Source organism: Equus przewalskii, chromosome 18, assembly GCF_037783145.1.
Source record: "Equus przewalskii isolate Varuska chromosome 18, EquPr2, whole genome shotgun sequence".
Classification (NCBI taxonomy): domain Eukaryota; kingdom Metazoa; phylum Chordata; class Mammalia; order Perissodactyla; family Equidae; genus Equus; species Equus przewalskii.
The window spans coordinates 49,785,030-49,803,379 of record NC_091848.1 but is presented as its reverse complement, the minus strand read 5'-3'; the positions used below and the strand labels follow the sequence as shown (position 1 = coordinate 49,803,379).

At 41.4% G+C, this 18,350-nt stretch overlaps 1 protein-coding gene across 1 annotated transcript in view; it reads right to left on the bottom strand.

Annotated features, from left to right (window-relative positions):
• The window catches only part of GUCA1C (guanylate cyclase activator 1C), a 29,053-nt gene extending 13,247 nt beyond the window's left edge, over positions 1-15,806 (bottom strand). Inside the window, exon 1 of the mRNA XM_008530846.2 lies at positions 15,554-15,806. Within this exon, the coding sequence (XP_008529068.2) occupies positions 15,554-15,757 (204 nt within the window). The 5' untranslated portion in view covers positions 15,758-15,806. The remainder of the gene's footprint in view (positions 1-15,553) is intronic.
• Between the last annotated feature and the right edge of the window lie 2,544 nt (positions 15,807-18,350).

Genomic DNA, 18,350 nt, shown 5'->3' with positions numbered 1-18,350 from the left:
TATTTAAAAATCATTTCACTACATTTGGGTATTCAATTTTTACATTTTACAACTCAGGCATCTTTATCCCATCAATAACTTTAATACTTCTTCTAAGAGATAAGACTTCTGCTAACAGATGGAGTCGGGTCGAATGGGTCTCTTAGAGGAAGTTTGCTTAAGTATACAAAACACAAGTGATCTTACCTTTTCTCCATCTGCCTTTCCTATTGCTAGCTGCCACTTTACCTTATTAATCCCTAGCAGAACTATGGCTGAGACAAGGGGAAAATCTTATTATGGAGCTGAAATTTATTTAAGATGACATCAAGATATATATCTCCATTTCTCAACAAATTAAAAGTAAAAATACCATATGATCCAGCTATTCTACTTCTGAGTATTTATCCAAAGAAGATGAAAATACTAACTCAGAAAGATGCAAGCACCCCGATATTCATTGCAGCATTATTCACAATAGCCAAGATTTTGAAGCAACCTAAGTGCCCACCAATGGATGAATGGATAAAGAAGATGTGACATATATATATATATATATATATATATATATATATATATATATATATATAATGGAATACTACAATACAGCCACAAAAAAAGACAAAATTGCACCGTTTTCGACAACATGAATGGATCTTTAAAGTATTAAGCTAAGCAAAATAAGTCAGGCGGAGAAAGACAATTACTGTATGGTTTCACTCATATGTGGAAGATAAACAAACAAACATGTGGATCTGGAGAACAGATCAGTGGTCACCAGAGAAGGGAGGGAGAAAGGGGTAAAGGGGCACATGTGTACGGTGATGGATGGCAACTAGATTTGTGGTGTGAACATGATGCAGTCTATACAGAAGTCAAAATATAATGATGTACACCTGATATTTATATAATGTTATAAGCCAGTGTGACCTCAATAAAATAAATTTTAAAAAAATAATAAACGTGAAGAAAGAAAAAACAAGATATGTATCTCCAGATTGGGTGGAACACAACCATTATTTTTCAGAAACAGGAATGGCAGGTGTGGAGGATATAAGCTGAGAGGACAATATCCAACCGGGGGTACGTCTGCTCCCAGGTCTTCCCCCTGTGTCTCTAGGGCTGGCCAATCAATACAGCTGTTCCTGGGTAGTTACTGTGCTTGTACACCAGCAGGTCACAGAGGCAGCCTCCCTGCGCAGACCGAGCTGGCTTGATATAAAGCTCATCCTCCAGCGTTTCCATAAAAACCTGACATTTCTTGACAGTTTGTTTCACTTTACAAGTCCCGCTTCAGTGATCACAGTTTTCAGTGTCACCTGCATGATGAATGGCAACAGGCTAGACCGAGCAACGCTGCCTTTAGAGCACTTGGTATGTTATGATGGGGCACAGTGGGTGGATGGCCCTAACGCCTTCCAAGCTATGCTCTGAATGCTCTGGGCAAACCCTACCAGGAGATGAGCATAAATATTCTCATCGTATGGTTTTAAAATGGACAACCTGGTTAATCTACAGCCAAAGTGGATTATGGGTGAGGAAACTGACCTACTTGGACAAGTGCAGCCTCTTTGAAAAGCTGCTGCAAGTGGACATTTCCTGTCTCCATTGCAGCCTTCTGTATGCAGGCAGGCAAACGAACACTCCCATTCCACAGCCAGCTCTTCTTTCCTACTATCTTTCTGCTGAGATTTTGCAGAAATTTGCTTGGGTGAGACAACACCAGTGAATGTGAAGAGCATGTGTTAGTGTGGGAGAGGGTTCTAGACAAATGCTTATTCTGTAAATCAGAAGATAGAACAATTATTGTCTTCAGTTAATCTATAGATTTTAAGGACAGTAGAGGTGATAAGAGTCACAGAGAAGGTGAGGAAACGCCCTTGCAAATGTGACTAGAGACAGTACAACAGTGAATGTCTGAAGGGAACACTGTGAAGTCTTTATTTCTGGAGTGCAGCTACAGGAGCCCCAGTGGACACAGAACTGTCTGGAGATGTCTGACACCTATTCACCTTAAGGTGGAGTGGGGTTCATCAACTCCCCGTGTCAGAATCACGTGGGAAGTCAGAATCAGCATCACAATGAAATACAGAATGCAGATTCCTAGACCCCGTCTCCAAAAACAGCATCAAAACTACTGAGGATGGGGTCCACGAGGCTGCATTTTAAAATGCTCCCCAGGTGAGTTTGACGTGTCCTAACATTTGGGAACCATGGTCCTAAGCTCTTTTAGTTTTCCATGTCTTTCTGTGTAGGCAATGTTAGCATCTAGGCACCTTTCCAAGTGGCCATTGTAATTGTGCCTTATTCTCACTTGAATTTATGTAATTTTATTAAGACTAATTAGAAAAATTATGACACACGTGGTTCAGTCTCGGAATAATGACATAGTCATATGAATACTGCCCAGCAATCAAAACTTAATTCCAAAATAACAGAAGGTCTGTACTTGCATTTCTGGAACAAACATGAGTTGCAAGAAATTTATGGACTTCTTCACAACACCCCCTGCCTCTCCCGTCTGCTCCTCCACATCCACCTCGCTGCCTGGTCTTCAGCAATCCCCATGGCCCAGCTGCTTCACTGCTAGCCCCAGCACAAGAACTTTTCATCTTTTTACCCCGCCAATCTTTCTCATAATTCTGCACCACAAAATTCAAATGCTTTGGCAATGGTAGGATCCTCCTTTGAGGTTGAGGGAGGGGAGGAAATTGGGTGCACGCAAAGCCATTCTAGTGAGTCTCAGGAAAGGAGGGTTTGGGAACACATATACAAACATAAGTTTAATCCCAACATGTTTCTAGATTTACACATCATGTTCTTAAAATGCAGTGGATTACAGGGAAGAGTTAAACGGGGGTCAAGATATGGAATTATGACAGTTTCTCAGGCTCCTGAGGGGGTTTGGCTCCATTAATATAAGTCATTTTGTAGAGGGAGTAAAAAAGAGATAGAGAGAGAAAAATATATGGAGACTTCAAATTGAAGCTTTCTCATGGTCTGTAAAACGTATGGAAACTATAGGGCATATTTAACACATCCATAAAGAAAATATAAAAAGATTTTTAAAGTATCATTTTTCCCCTTTATAACACTAAAGAGATGAAACTTTAGAAGTCCAATATAATAAAAAATAAGGAAAATAAGATCCCTTAGTGCTTCTGTCCAAGAGAAAATCCTTAGGTGGAATATCTGGTCTCCAGACAATGTCCATGATCTGCCATAAGTCACAGTTGTTTTCAGAATATGATCAATTTGCAATGCAGGGAGAAAGTTAAGCTATAAAGCTTATATTCATATGAAAATAATTATTTTATTATTTATTACTGAGTATAAGAGCTACTGTTAATTTAAAAAAAAACAAGGAGCTTATGTCTTAAACCCCGTCCTTGTGCTTTCCCATGCATCATCTATAATTCCAACATCAGCTTTGCAGGTAGCCGTACTCTTCCTATTTTATGGAGGAAAAAGGGATTTTCAAGAGGTTAAATAAACTGGTTAGAGTAACAAAACTAGGATGCGGGTGAACCCAGGACTTAGACCCAGTCAGCCTTGCTCTAAGAGCTTTGTTCTTCATCCCACTCAATATTGCCCTCAAAACTCTTTACAACTGAATTCTGTTTCACTGAATTCACAGCGTCACTTTCTGTGAAAAATTCATGAATTGTCCCAGCCCCTAACCTGAAGACATTTTGAGGTTTTCATTCTTTTACATGCAACACTTTTCAATGACATTTTACCAGCTGTGGAGGGTCAGTAGCTACCAAATTACGAATCGAATTGAAATGTCTGCCTGAAAATGGCTCCTCAGATGGTCAGAAGGAAGGAAACCCAGAGCTGGTATAAGGACATCCTCTGATTGGTCAACAATTGTTAGTGGTATTTACTTGCATTTAGAAACTGCAAAGAAAGTAGGTAATATAAGGTCCTCCTCTACCATGTTAAATAAAGGTGAAGACCTTTAAAATACTTTTGTGAATTTTAAAGGGAAGCATTACGTTCAGGATTTATGACCTAGCCCATTTTCACCTGCAGACATTTATATTAACAGCAAACACTGTCTCTATTAGCCATGGAATTGCTGGAGCAACCTGAGGAGAGATTCACCTCTGTTCTAAGATGAGAAATATACTGCTGGTTTGGTAAATTGGTTCCATAATGTGATCTTTATGCAGATCAGACACGGTTGTTCTTGACTTGACCATGACGGTACAAAATTTGAGGGTTCTGAGACGAAAGGCTTTTCATAATATTTGCCAAACAAGCTCCTGATTCTCAATAGGCTTCCTGGATGTCAAACATTCCTGACCATTTGCGCCCAGAATGCAGCCAGCTCAGCAGGGGTCTGGCCTGCTGTGAGTTAGAAGCCACTCTCACGGATGTTTTGGGAAGACAAGACAGTTGTCCCAGTTTGCTCACTTCTGAATGAACCAGCTACCGAAGGCCACCCGGGACTCTCGCAATGGCGGCCTTTTGCGTGGAATTTCCTCAGGTGGCCAATGCGGGTTTCCTCTTATGAGTACCTGTCTCCCTTAACCAATATTTCAAGAGATAAAATAAAATCCAGCCTCACTCTAATTCAGTCAGCTTGTCTCCTAAGAGTGTCTTATTTCCCACGGCAGAAGCTGGATCCTCATTTAATGAATAGAAGGGGTGAATTAAGGATGTAGAAGACAGTGGAATGGATATCCCTGTATTACTTGCTCAAGGCTGTGTTTTTTTTACTATAACTTAAGGTCCAGTTAGAGGAACTGCTTCTGATTAATAATTTCGTGCTCAGAATTCCCTTTTTCTATGTATATATATATTTTATATGTGTCCATGGTACACAGCTCTTTGGTGGCAGACATGGGCCTGGAATCCAGTTTTCTGCCGCTTTGCCTGTGCTCGTTCTGATACAGCAGCCATGCTCCACATCTGGCTGCACATTCGAACCACCTCACAGCTTAAAACAAACAAAACAAAACATTGTTTTGGTTCATTTGGACTGAGGCGGAGACCCAGTCACCGGTATTTTTAATAACACCCCAAGGTGCTTCTAATATGTAGTCAGAATTGAGAACCACAATTCCAACAGATTTTGTTAACATACGTGAGTTCCAACAGCTTAAATTTAAATGTCTGTCACCAGGTACAGTTGATGCCTTTAACTGGTGAAATTCTGTGAGAGGCTCAGCCAAAAGGTGGATAATTGATGGTATACATGAAAATGCTTTGTAACTCATAAAGTGCTAAAGAAATACAACCGATGCTTCCTGAGAGCTTCTGTGCGGCTGGTTCTGGAGCGAGGATGCTCGATCTTCACCCTTAAAGACTGCAACCTAATGGTTTACTATCTGAGAGATGGTCATTTGTTTCTAGTAAACTTGTCTTATGAACAGCGGCAGTAATTGCGGTCACTTTGCAGGCCAGACAGCCCGATTCAGTGTTATAGGCCGCAGGGCAGCCAGGGGCTTAATGAAGAGCAGCAATTATGACCCAAGTTAAAAACCCAGTTGCCTGCTCCCAGTTTTAAGGCTCTCAAACAAAGAGAAGCTAAGGAAGCAGATAACCAAAGGTCACTTCTGAATTTCAAGTAGAGCTGGGGCTCCCATGCAGGTGTCCTGGGTTAGATTAAGAAGACATTCGAAACTCTAAGATGATTCCCATTTGATTAATTTCATTCTGTGACTGACACCACTGAAAGGGGCCAGTGTTGCCCCAAACAGCACAAAGGAGTGTCTAAAATACTTGGATCAATTAAAAATGAGAAACGGCGAGAAAGCTACCCCCGCACCTGGAGGCACACCCTTTCATTTGGAAATATAATTTGAGCTTGACAAAAAGTGGAGTTAATTTTCATCGTTATCCAACCTGTGGAGGCTGCCTTCAGAGTTATCTGCATTTTACAGATAAGCATACTATCCCTTTGTGGGCTGTATTGCATATTTTTTCAAAGTCTTCTCTTGCATTATTTCACATGAGCTCAGTAGTAATGTAGGCAGGACAGGTCTTGTCTCAGTTTTAGAACTGAAGAGGCTTGTGCAAGATTACACAGCAATAGGGTGAGAGTTGGGACAGGAGCCCAGCAATCCCACTCTCCCCGAGGGGCTGCCTCCACTGTCCCCGCGGTGGCCTGGGATTCACATCCTAACAAGATTCACCGAAGGGCTCATTTGGACATGGCAAGGACTTCTGCTACGTTAAAGCTCAGATTTGATTTGTGACATATTTATAGGTCAACTACCATCTAAAGCGGAGCAATCATCGATTAAACCCCAGGGCTCGCCGCTCGTCCTCGCTCCTCTGTTTGTCACAGGCAATCGCCTGGGTCTCCAAGACTTCCCTCAGCACACTCGCACCCCTGATTCCCAGGGCTCCTCTGAGGCTGATTTAAACAGCCTGAGAACTTGTTTGGGCTGTTCGTTTCATCCTAGTGTTTAAATGTGTCCTAGAGCTGACAACTGTTTTTCTGGCGTAAGCCATCACTCCACTTACTGTTTGAATTACAAACCCACAACTTCAGAGAAACCATTTTACCTTCCTTGGAAGACCTCAGGAAGAGGCAAATCTTCTGACAAGTCTTTTTGGTCCATTTTTTCCCCTCTGTTCCTCCCATGCCAGTAATCAGACTTTTATGACCCCATTTCTGCCACTTGGAAGTGGCCTCACCCCTCCCTCACGCAGGGACATAGCTGACAAATGATGATTCTGAAGCCCTTTCCATCCAGTGTCAGAGCTGACAATGGCAATCTGGAGAAAATCAGCTCCCAGGTGTGGCCCTGAGGGCCGTGCATGTACCTTCCCACTATCACAGCGGGGAGAATGGGGACCAGGAACTGGAGGGACTGAGGGCCTTCTGCTCTGAGATTCTCCAGGCCGGTGGTCCCTTCTGGGATCTCGGTGCTCCGAGCACCTCAACTCCCAGCTATGGTGTGAGAATAAATGTAGTCCCAACAACAGGCTGAGGATCTGTCTGGAGCAAAGATCCAGGGGATGCACCTAGTGTGCGTGGTCCCCAGTCAGGCCCTTGGAGTAACCCTCTGCCTTAGGTAGGTCTCCACAAACCCTTCCCTCTCCTGCCTCATATGTTAATTTGAGCTGTTCTCCTCGTTGAAAGTCTCAACCCCTTTGTCAAAGGCGGAGGACCATTGCAGTTTAGGGTGCAGACCTTGGCATCAGACTGCAGCATTCTGCTGTGTCGTTTTAGGCAAGTTACTTAACCTCTCTGTCCCTTCAGTTTCCTCATCTGTAAAATGGGAATGATGAAAATAGCACCTACTCATATTATTTTTGTGAGAATTCTATGAGATAATGAAGTTCCTAAAACAGTGACTGGTACAGAAGTGTTCAGCAAGTGTTACCTTTTATTAGTAATAATACAGTTCTTCACTTCTTTCAAGATCCCAAAATATTTCAACTTCTCCAGAAAGCATTTCCTAACTCCACAACTTGGTTTTCATTGCATCTTCTGATCCCAGTAAATGTACCTCACACAGCACAGTCCTGCTATAGTCTGTCATTTTATACTGCCTTATTTGATTCTTTGAGCATTTAATCTTGACATCACTTTCATTCTCAACTAGATTGTAAACTCTTTGGGGGCACAGAAAACCATGATTTCTACCTACCTTCTCACCCTCACCCTGCTCCCTGCAAAATCTGAGTGTGATTTTTCTACCACTACTGCCTTCCTGGGATGGAGGTGAAGAGCCCTCCCGGCCCTTCCATCCAGCCTTCTTGTCTAGGAAGAGGCTGGACCATCAGTCCCATTGCTGGGCAGGGTTTAAAAGCAGCCCTATAACACCAGTGACCCATCTGGAAGCTTGAAACTAGAGAGCTAGTACACGCTTTACCCTCTTTCAATCTTTGATTCTTTACTTCCTTTCATTTTTTGAGGATGCATTTGTCATCCCACTAGATTGTTAACTATTTTGAGGCCAGGGACCAATTCCTATTCACCTTTGCTGAGACCTTCCTTCCGCCATGCCTCCAGGTGCTCAGCAAACCTTTGCAAATGCAGTGGGATGATAACACAGCATGTCAGGATGTGACTTTGCTCCTGGTAAACGCTTCTATCATCCAGCCCTCCTACATCCAGTAAAGACATTCGCTGCCTGAGAGACAGTCATTGTAGCAGAAAAGTAGAAATCAAGAGTTCATTCTTAGCTCTTGAGTTGCAATAGTTTTAAGCCATTTAGGATTTAGAGCATAAAATTTATACCATAAACAAAACATTTGGAAGAATATATAATTAGAGCCAGTTTCTGTTGTTTCTTGTAGCTACTTCCAAACTGGAAAAAGATTCCATAAGCTGGGGAGGTGTGGGATAGGGAGGGAAGAGAGAGATGTAAGATGCTGGGGGAGGGTGGAGGGGGAGGGCACGGCCCTGTGAGGGCCAGGAATGGTTGGAGCGTTGGTGAGAGAAACTGCAGGTAGGGTTGGCAATGAACCACCCGTGACTCATGGACTGGGCAGAACCTCACCAACTTCCCCTGAACCTAACATAGCTTGGGAGGAAAGGCTGTAAGCAGCATCTGATCAGACAGTCCTGAGCCAGCCTGAGATGCTTCCAGGCCTGGGAGTATAAAGTAGCTGAGAGAGATTCTGACCCAGGAGGCCTATCTGTGCAGAGACAGCAGCTTTCTGAGCTGAAGTAGGAGATGAGGTTTAGAGGCACCCTGGGGATTTGCACGCAATCCTGGAAAGCGGAGGGAGAACTCTCCTTGGTAAAATGGGGACCCAAAATATAAGTTAACTTCATTATGGAAAACTACTATGTGAGCTAAAATTCTTACCAGCTACACAGGTAAGGACATAAATTTTACAATTTCTTTTGAGATAATTACTCCAATTTGGCACTAAGTTAGAATTTGGAAGACACAGTGGCCCTCCTTGGTATAAATATGGGGGGAAAGGGGAGGGAGGGAGAGATAGAAAGAGGAATGGAAAGAAGCGCATATATAAAAATGAGGGTACTGAAGTGGTCACTTCCCTATTATTTGATCCAATCACTCAGTAAAGATTTGCTCAGCATCTACCGTATACCACTGTGCTGGGTGCCTGGTCTGGGGAAGCATGCGGGATTTGAAGGAGATGATTAGTTCCTCATTCTTATTCTTCCTCTTTCTGCACTATTATTTCATGAGGATGAATTCATGCACCACTCGCACTTAAAAAGAGAAAGGAGACATGAAGACAAGCAAATTGAGGATCTAGGGTGAAGAAAGCAATATGGCTGAGTGCAGAGAGCATGGGATGAATAGCAGTGCCCGGTGCTCCTTCATCGCCCGGCTCTGCCTGGACTTGAGTGAGCAGAAGTGAGTTCAACTTCGTGCCCTCTGCATGCACAGAGCCCAGAGTGCAGGTTCACGCCCAGAACAGGAGGGAGATTCCATCCAGGGAACTGGGCGTTTTGCATCAATCTCCGGGGGAAGCCTGTGGATGCTTAGGTAAGAACAGTGCAGCCCCTTTCACTTGCACTGCCTTTTAGGAACCAATAGCCAGCAGTAACATCTGCGTTTTCACAGCGTTTCTTGTTTTTGGAATATCTGTGCTGGCCTAGACCCAGCTCTAATGCTCACCAGCTTTCACCAGCTTCTGCTTTGGCAGTGGTCATTGGCAATGACTCACGCTCCCAAGCAAATCAGCGGCATAAATGGGGGGTGGGGGCGTAGGGAACTATTACAGTGGTGGGGGAACTTGGACCCCACCTAACTTCAAGTCCCACTCTTTCACCCTGTGCTGGTTTAATACTGACCACAAGAGCCACGCACTTTCATCTTGTCCTTTTTAATGGAGACTTCATGTTTTGATGAGATTCCAAGTCTGGGCCAGGATAGACCCTCAGCTTCCAAGTCAGAGGGATTTCCATAATGAAACGGACAATTCCTAGCTGTAGAAACTAAGGAATCTATGTTGTTTCTTGTGTAGAGACAGCACTTAATTTTGAGGAGAGCAGTTTCCACCACTGACCTCACCTACAAAGATTTGCTAACATCTTTCGTGTTATCATCTTTAAAAAAATTCTTTAATGAGTTTTAACTTTTTATCATGTACATGGTACATGTACATAGTTAAAATTAAATGGAAAGGCTTATAATTAAAAACTGTGAACTTTCTGGTTATTTTTTCTAGCCTTTACACATTTGTAATTGAGATGTTGATTCTGTTTATGTCTTGATTAATCAATTTTAGACATTATCTATTTACTTCCCGTTAGAGCAAACAGGTGTGTTTAGTTCAGTGGCCCCCATACACATCCCAGTGGTGTGCTGGAGCCTGTTCCACCTGCTGGTGGGAGCCGACTGTTAAATCTTCAGGAACTTTGCAAGCCAAGTATAAAATGGTTGGTAGCTTGAAATTGGCCATGGTGGGAGTAATAACAACTGTATGTTAATCTGAGTCAGAGTTTCATTTTAATGACTATGATAAATTTTGTTCTCTGCATGGCCAATTGGCATACCCTAATTATCGACTTCCTTATTTAACACGGAGTTAATAATTTCCTCGTCCTTATCAGGCTGACACCTCCTGAACCTAATGGACAACCCACTAAAAGTGAGACAACCAATAATCACGTGCTTGTGAAGTATTCTTGCCAAACAAATGAATATGAATCTATGTAAGCTTCTAGAGCTAAATACCAGTTTACAGGAAATATGATTAAGAACAGAAAGCAAGTTCAGTGACACAACAAGAAAGCAATCAACTAAATCCAGAATGCAGGATATTCTCCAGAACCAATGACTCACTTTCTCCAGCAAATCAGTGGTATTAACGAGAGCTGGGGTGAGGAGGTGGTTAGGGAACTATTGCAGAAAAAAACAGACTGAAGAGTCATAACCACCAGTTTCCACGTGTGGACCTTGTGTGGATCCAAACTCAAATCAAGGAACAACGAAAATGTATGCTTGAGACAATCAGGAAAATTTGCCCATAGGTTGAGTGCTAGATGACATTAGGAATTATTGTTACTTTTGTTATGTATGATAATAGTATAGTATTTATGTTTAAAAAGTATCCTTAATGGTCAAAGATGAATAGTGAAGTATTTACAGGAGAAATCATATGTTTATTTTTTTCTTTTAAAAAACCCAGAGAAAAATGCAGGAAGGACAGATGAAATAAGAGTGTCAACATTTTGATACTTGTTGACAATAGGTGATTGTTTTATGAGAGTTCATTAGATTATCCTCTCTACTTTCATACATATGTAAAATTTTCATAATAAAAAATTTTAATGTTGCTTTATTTTAAATTTCAAGCTTTCCTTGCACTTAGCCTTGTGAATTTTTTTCAAAATGCATCATCAGATTAGCTAAATAATTAAAACTTTGGTATTGCTTTGGAAACCTTCAAGCACAGTAGATAATCCATCAATGCCATTTTGTCAAGTCTTTCTCTGAGTCCCTCTTCTTCCTTTGCAGCACATTGAGCTCTCTGCCTCGCTGTTGATCTGGACTTCCCTTTTCCAGGACCCTGGACTGCCCATATCTGTTTTTCTATGTTGGATTCACTCTCTCCCTCTTTGTTGATATATTGCCTCCAAAATATATCAACTGGAGCAGGTGCTCCAGCAGCTTCCTAAGAAGAAGTAAATGTGAAGTAAATGTTTTAGTCCTTGAATCTCTTCACTCTCTCCTCACATTGGATCTGGCTTGCTACTCTCCCCTCAGAATTTTGGAGGCATTTCTGCATTTACTTCTAGCCTTTGGTGTAGATGGTAAGAAGCCCGATACTATTTGGATTTCCTTTTTATTTTTCCTTTTTCAAAGATTTTAGGATCTTCTCTTTATCCCTGTTGTTACAAAATTTCTCACATATGCTGTGGGTTGATCTCTTTCCATTTATGGTGCTGGGGCTTTGTGAAATGCAGGTCTGACAGCCTGGAAAAGTTTTCTGGCTTGTTTTGCTATAATCTTACATTTTCTCTGGGCTTATTTTTCAGACTCTTATTCATAGGATATTAGACCTGTTAATCCCAATTTAAGGATTTTATTTGGAGAACTGCTGTGTAGAGGAAATACGAAGGCAGGCAGGAAAGGCTGATGAGCTGTCAGACCACGATACTAACCTCACCCAGGTGAAGAAGAGAGGGAGAGGTTGGGCGGGAGCGTTCTAGCCCTGCTGAAATCTGCAGTTTCGCGCCGCAAAACCGTAAGAGAATCCTTGAGCCAGAGCCGCCTGACAAAGTAGTCCCCTTGTCTCTAAGGAATGGGTTGACCTTCTTATTTTTGCTGCACTCCATCATTGGTGCGCATCTAAGCGCAGGCGCGGACTCGGAGCAAGCGCAGTGATGGATTTCAAAGCGCTGCATCTGCTGTCAACTACCTTTCCCGCAGGTCTGAGAGGCCAGCATCACGGCCGCTACTATTATCATTGTGTTATTGAATGCGTCCGTCTATGTACTGTGCCTAGAACAGTGTCAGGCACATCATAAGCCCACAGAAAGTGCTGACTATTGTTACTGAGTGCCAAGGAGAAGCCTGCAAGGGTGTGTGATTAGCCAAAGGAATTGTGAAAAACTTTATGCTCTAAACTTCGGGATCTATTCACTTTTACTTTAAGCACTATTCTAACAGGCTCGGTTAGCTGTAGTAGAAGCCAAACCAGGTTAGAAATGGCGAAGTAAAAAGAGATGGGAAGCTTTATTAGCATTATAACAATCAGAAAGCTGAGAAATGTGCTTTTGACACCAGGGAAAGAGACAGAAAAACAATAAAAAGCACAGATGACAGAGGCACATATTTTCAACATTAGGAAACTCAGCACCAGCAACTTCAATAGGAATGGACACTTCATGGTATTTCATAAATGTGACAACTGCTGTTCCCAATAATGACTCTGATATCAAGACAACGTGTCACCGACACTTCGAGGAGGCAGGAAAGTATGAAATGCATTTCAGGATTTCCATCCAAAATAGTTAAAACTGCAGAGGAGCTCCACACAAAGAGTAAATCCTCTGGGATTCTGGACAGCTGATAGTTTTATGGATCTAATTAAATATATGGCTTTTTTGTTTTCCTGTGCTTAATTGCATATCAGCTCTATCTATCACTTGATAATGAACAATCCTTAACTCTTCTCATTTTACGACCTGCTCTTATGCTGAGATCCCCACACCTCTTGTGGCACTAGTCCTCACTGCCTAGGTTCACTGCTTCCTGAACAAACATAAATCTCTATGACAAATCACGACTACCAGCAGAACTTCCAAGTCATTTGAATTAAGCTCCTGAGAAGCGCTTGGCCATCCCATGACTATCACTCAGAAGATTCCCCCTCAGTGGCACACGTGCCCAGGCTTCCCGTTTGGACATTCTCTGCCCTTGCTTCCTCCAAGGTGGGCTTCATTTTGACAGCACTTCCTTGTTCCAACCAGCACTCTTTTTCACATGTTCCTGTTCTTGCTGATGAACCACTGACATACCCAGTGCTTTCACAAACATTGGGCTAACAGCAAAATCACTGGCAAGGGGTCACACATCAACGTCTTTCGAGAATAACTAAAGAACTTGATGATAGCGTATCTGCTAAGCTCTCAGGAGTACTGTCAGAGCTGAAGAAGCTGCCCTGCAGAGCAACGGACTTCCACTGTGAAAGTGGGCTGCTTACAGAAGGCACGAGACAGCAGCAGCCTCACAAAGAGTGAAACAGAGAGAATGATGAGAGAGAGAGAGAGAAAGAGAGAAAACTGAGAGAGACGTCACAGGCAGAGACAAAGAGAGACAACATGACGACATGCACATAGTATCCTGTCTTAGTCAGTTCAGGCTGTCATAACAAACACCACATAGACTGGGTGGTTTAAACAACAGAAATTAATTTCTCATAGTTCTTTAGCCTGGGAAGTCCAAGATCAAGGCACAGGCACCTTCTGTGTCTGTTGAGGACTCACTTCCTGGTTCACAGACAACCATCTTCTCACTGTGTCCTCACATGGAGGGAGGAGAGAGTAAGCTCTCTGGGGTCTCTTTATATGGGCACTAATCCCATTCACGAAGGCTCTGCCCTCATGACCTAATCACCTCCCAAAGACCCCACCTCTTAATGCCATCTCATTAGGGCTTACATTTCAACACGTGAATTTGGGGCAGACACAGTCTATAGCATATCCGGGATATTTCAGAGTTAAGAACAAAAGCAGAATCTGCCTCATTTTCCCACTGATTTTAAGCTCTTTGGGGGCAGAGCTCTGCTTCCTTGCATCTACACTTAGTAAAATTTATGAGGAGGGAACACCGTCATGCTAAGCAGGCAGTGCTTAATTCACATTTGATAGCAAAGGACAAAAGACAATAATGTTCTAAAAGAAATCTCTTCCCATGTTGCCAGAAGGATTAAAACAGCTGTTAATTCTCCACAGGTTTAATTTTCCCCAGTACCTGGCTGTCACCTCCTTTTAAGTCATCTGGTTTTTTGGCTTTGGAGAAACCTCAAAGGGCTGCCCTCGATTCCATAACGGACAGCCTAATGGACAGCCAGTGGTTTTAACTTTATTGAATTAATGATCCCCTCTTTCTCTTCTATGATCACACACAGCCTTCTAAAGTCAACTATTTTCCTATGAGTACTATTTTCCCCTTCCCTTTTATTCTAAATGGAATCAGTACATTTTGAAACATATAGCTCTACCGGTAAAACAACTGAAATGCACAAGGAGAAGCAGGCAGGAAGAACTTGAGCCTGGTATTTTAGATTGTTGCTTTTTTTTGATGAGGAAGATTGGCCCTGAACTAACATTTGTGCCAATCTTCCTGCACTTTGCATATGGGATGCCACCACAGCATGGCATGATAAGCAGTGCATAGCTCCACGCCTGGGATCCTAACCTGCAAACCCTGGGCCGCCAAAGCAGAGTGCGCGTGAACTTAACCACTACGCCACGGGGCCGGCCCCTCAGATTGTTACTTTTTTGTCATATTTTTTCTATTCTGTATTTTCTTTTCTCATCTTTATATTTTTTCAAGACATGAAATTAAATGTACTGCAGCTTCTCAGGAATGAGTAAATTCAAGACAACAGTTTAGTAACAATCTTTAGAAACTAAAATTTATCTGAATTTCAAACCATAAATTGTTTTGTTTTTCCCCCACCTTAATTGGTCAGATATGGGGGATAAAAAGCATTATGAAGCATTCCAACTTTTTATTTGAGTACGAACAACATGTTGGCTAATTTGTATTGATTTTATCTGCCAATCTAGATGCAATAGCACTTTTAAAAGTAGATTCCTGTAATTTGCTTTTCTATGAAATGTCACCAATGCATTAAATACTTTGAAAACAGTCTTTGTAAATCAATCTGCACTTATTAGATTTGTTTAAACGATAGCATTAGAATTCCATGCCGAGATTTAATTTGATTTTAAAGTAACTCCCTACATGCAGAACATTTCCAAGGGCAGAGAGGCTAGTTCCCAATTATTTTCATGCCGTCAGTGCTAAATGTGTTTAATGACTCCCTTCCCTACAAGCTGTGGGTCCTCTGAAGACCTCCCCATTCAGTGGGATGCACACATTTTGCCTATTTTTTATTTTAAAAAAGAGGAAAATTCAGAATCAGTTAAATGAAAAGTACAAGGTCTTACCTTGTTCATGTCAAAGGTATTATAGACTTGATCAATATGTTGATTGGCCTTCTGATCCAGACCTTGCAGACCCAAGAGTGCCTTAAATTCATGCAGTGTTTGCAGACCGGATGGATATTCCATCATAAATTTTCTGTACCACATATAGGTGTCTTTAGCAAGAACTGCTGTCTGCCCACCAGTGATAGATTCACTATTCCCCATCGTGACTCACGGTCGACGGCTTTTTCTCAGGCTGTTTTCATGTAGTGTCTCTCCGGATTTAGTCCCACACTCTTCGCTAGAACTTGAGGCTAACACATGCCCTTAGAAAGCTACTCTAAACCTCTTACAGCTATAGGCTAAATAAGAATAGAAAGCCAGTGAGATTAACTCATCTGTACAGTTTTAAGACTAGGTCATTTATAGCTAACCAATGGACTTGCGCTTACTGCCACTCAGAGATAGTCTTCTGTGAAGGGCAGAGGCAATATTTTAGAAAGGGTAATCCTTGCCATGTTGTTAGCCATAAATTGTGCCTATGTTATGGAGTGATCCAGTGGGGTCTAATGGAAGGAACTTTGAGTTGCAATCAGGAAGCCTGGGTTCTAGGTTTTGTTTACCACTTATTAACTACATTAAAACATTACTTAGGCTCTCCAGTCTCAGTTTCCCCACCTGTAAAACAGGAGCAGGAGTATTTGCCTTTCCACACTTGAATATTGTGAAGATAAACTAGACGAAGAACATTTTTTTAAAACCATGGAAAAATGATACATTCTGAGTATTGTTGAATTAAAAGGAAGTCTATTTATAGGAGAGGGAAATAGGTAGAGATATCCATATTAGTAGTAGTAAAAAACTCTGCAGATGTAGTGGGCAGAAAAGTGTGGTCTGCAGAGAAAGGAACATACTGGGCTGTGTCTTCAGGCATTGTTCTTGCCTTTTTTTTCTTTTTTCACTCTTCTTGTCCTTTCTCTCTCAAGTCTACAGCTACCCATGCCGTCTGCCTGCTAGTTTTATCCCACTCTAGTTCCCAAGTCAATTTTGTCCAAGCCAAGCTCCAATTGCAGTGGACTTGAGAACTGACTCAATGGGCCTAAGAACTGTGTCTGTGGTCCAGGGCTGGAAATGAATTGCCCCACGTGGTCCACAAGTCATCTTGTGAGTAAGAGATGGGGAACCACACATAGGAGTAGCAGAAACACATGATCTCACTTAGGGTCATCTGGTCCCAACTACGGTTCCCCCCTCCTAATCTTTTTTCCCCAATACCTATATTTTCTCAGTTCATAAGTCTGGTCTCTGTCTTAGCTCCTATTCCTTAGTCGTACCCGATTATCTGTTTAAAACCCCAGGTTCCCCCAAAACTGAAGCCACTGGGGCCTCAATGAACTGCCTTGACAGAAAGTAGGCGTGGTTAGGGTGAATATGATTAATTTTGTTTCAAACATACCAATGTAGACCTTCAACAGAAAATTTCTATTTCATAATTAAAGTTAAATAATAGGTGTTCAATGAGGCCATAGAAATTTGGAACTCATTCATTTGGAAGTATGACTTGAAACCATTAGATTAGGTGAGATTTCTTATGCAGAGTAAAAAGAAAGACGATGAGATAATGAGGACTCCGGCCAGGGGATTATTCAGTTAGGAAATATGAGGAATATCCTGTTAGAATCTCCAAAAACCATTCTCTTGGGAAGTTGAACTTCAGACTCTTTCTAAATGTCTGCCAGACGGATGCTCAGAGGTGTTGACTTCTTGTCACCATTGATATTTATTAATCACCAATTTTTAGATTAAAGGAAGAATGGATACTGATGATGGCAGAGGAAGGTAATGAAAGTTTTCAAGGGGCCAAGAAAATCTCTTGTGGAAGGAAAACTTTGGATATATCAAGAATACAAGAACCTGAGATCCAGAAACTGTGTTTCTTCATATAAACTATGCTTTAAAAAAGATCTGCATACTGATTACTTGCTGATACACAAAAAAGTTTAAAACTATTACAAATAGTATGAGAATTCTTATATTGTATACAATATTGATATCCAAAAGTCAGGAGTCTTGCTATATAAAACATTAATCAGTTAGAAGATAATAGGAGAAAGACTTCATTTATAATAGGTCAAAGAATAAATCCAATTACAATAAATATGACTGGAATATACCAGATGTATTTGAAGAAAAATTTTAAATGCTAATATAGGGCACCAGTGAAGACTTGAACATACAGAAAGTCATATTTCAGTCCTGGGTAGAAAGACTTGATATAAAAAAAAGATAATTCTATCTTAATCTATAATATCACCACAAACCCAACAAAATACAAATAAAATGTGAGGGGTAAGGGCTAATTCTAAGTTTGAACGAGAATTAAACACTAAAGGATACAGGCAAATTCTGAAATATAAAATTTTGCACTAGCCCTACCAAAACAACATGGGTCCAACGTAAGAAAAGATGGAACAATCAATGAGAAATAATGGAGCTTTTTGAAGAACTTCGCACAAATACAAATAGGAATTTAACATGCAATAAGGGTGGCACTGCAGATCAGTGGGGAAAAGATTAATTACTCAATTATTTGGGGACAATATTGTGGCTATCTGGAAAGACACACACAATGTTGGATTTTTAACTTACTCCTTACACCAAAATAAATTCTACGTGAATCAAAGATTTAACAATATAATTATTAAAATCATTGTAAGAAAACAAGGTAAAATTTCCTTATACTTTTAGCATCAGAAAGCCCTCCTTAAGTACCGCTACAAAACCCAGAAGCCGCAGATTCAACCAAAACTTTTTAAAT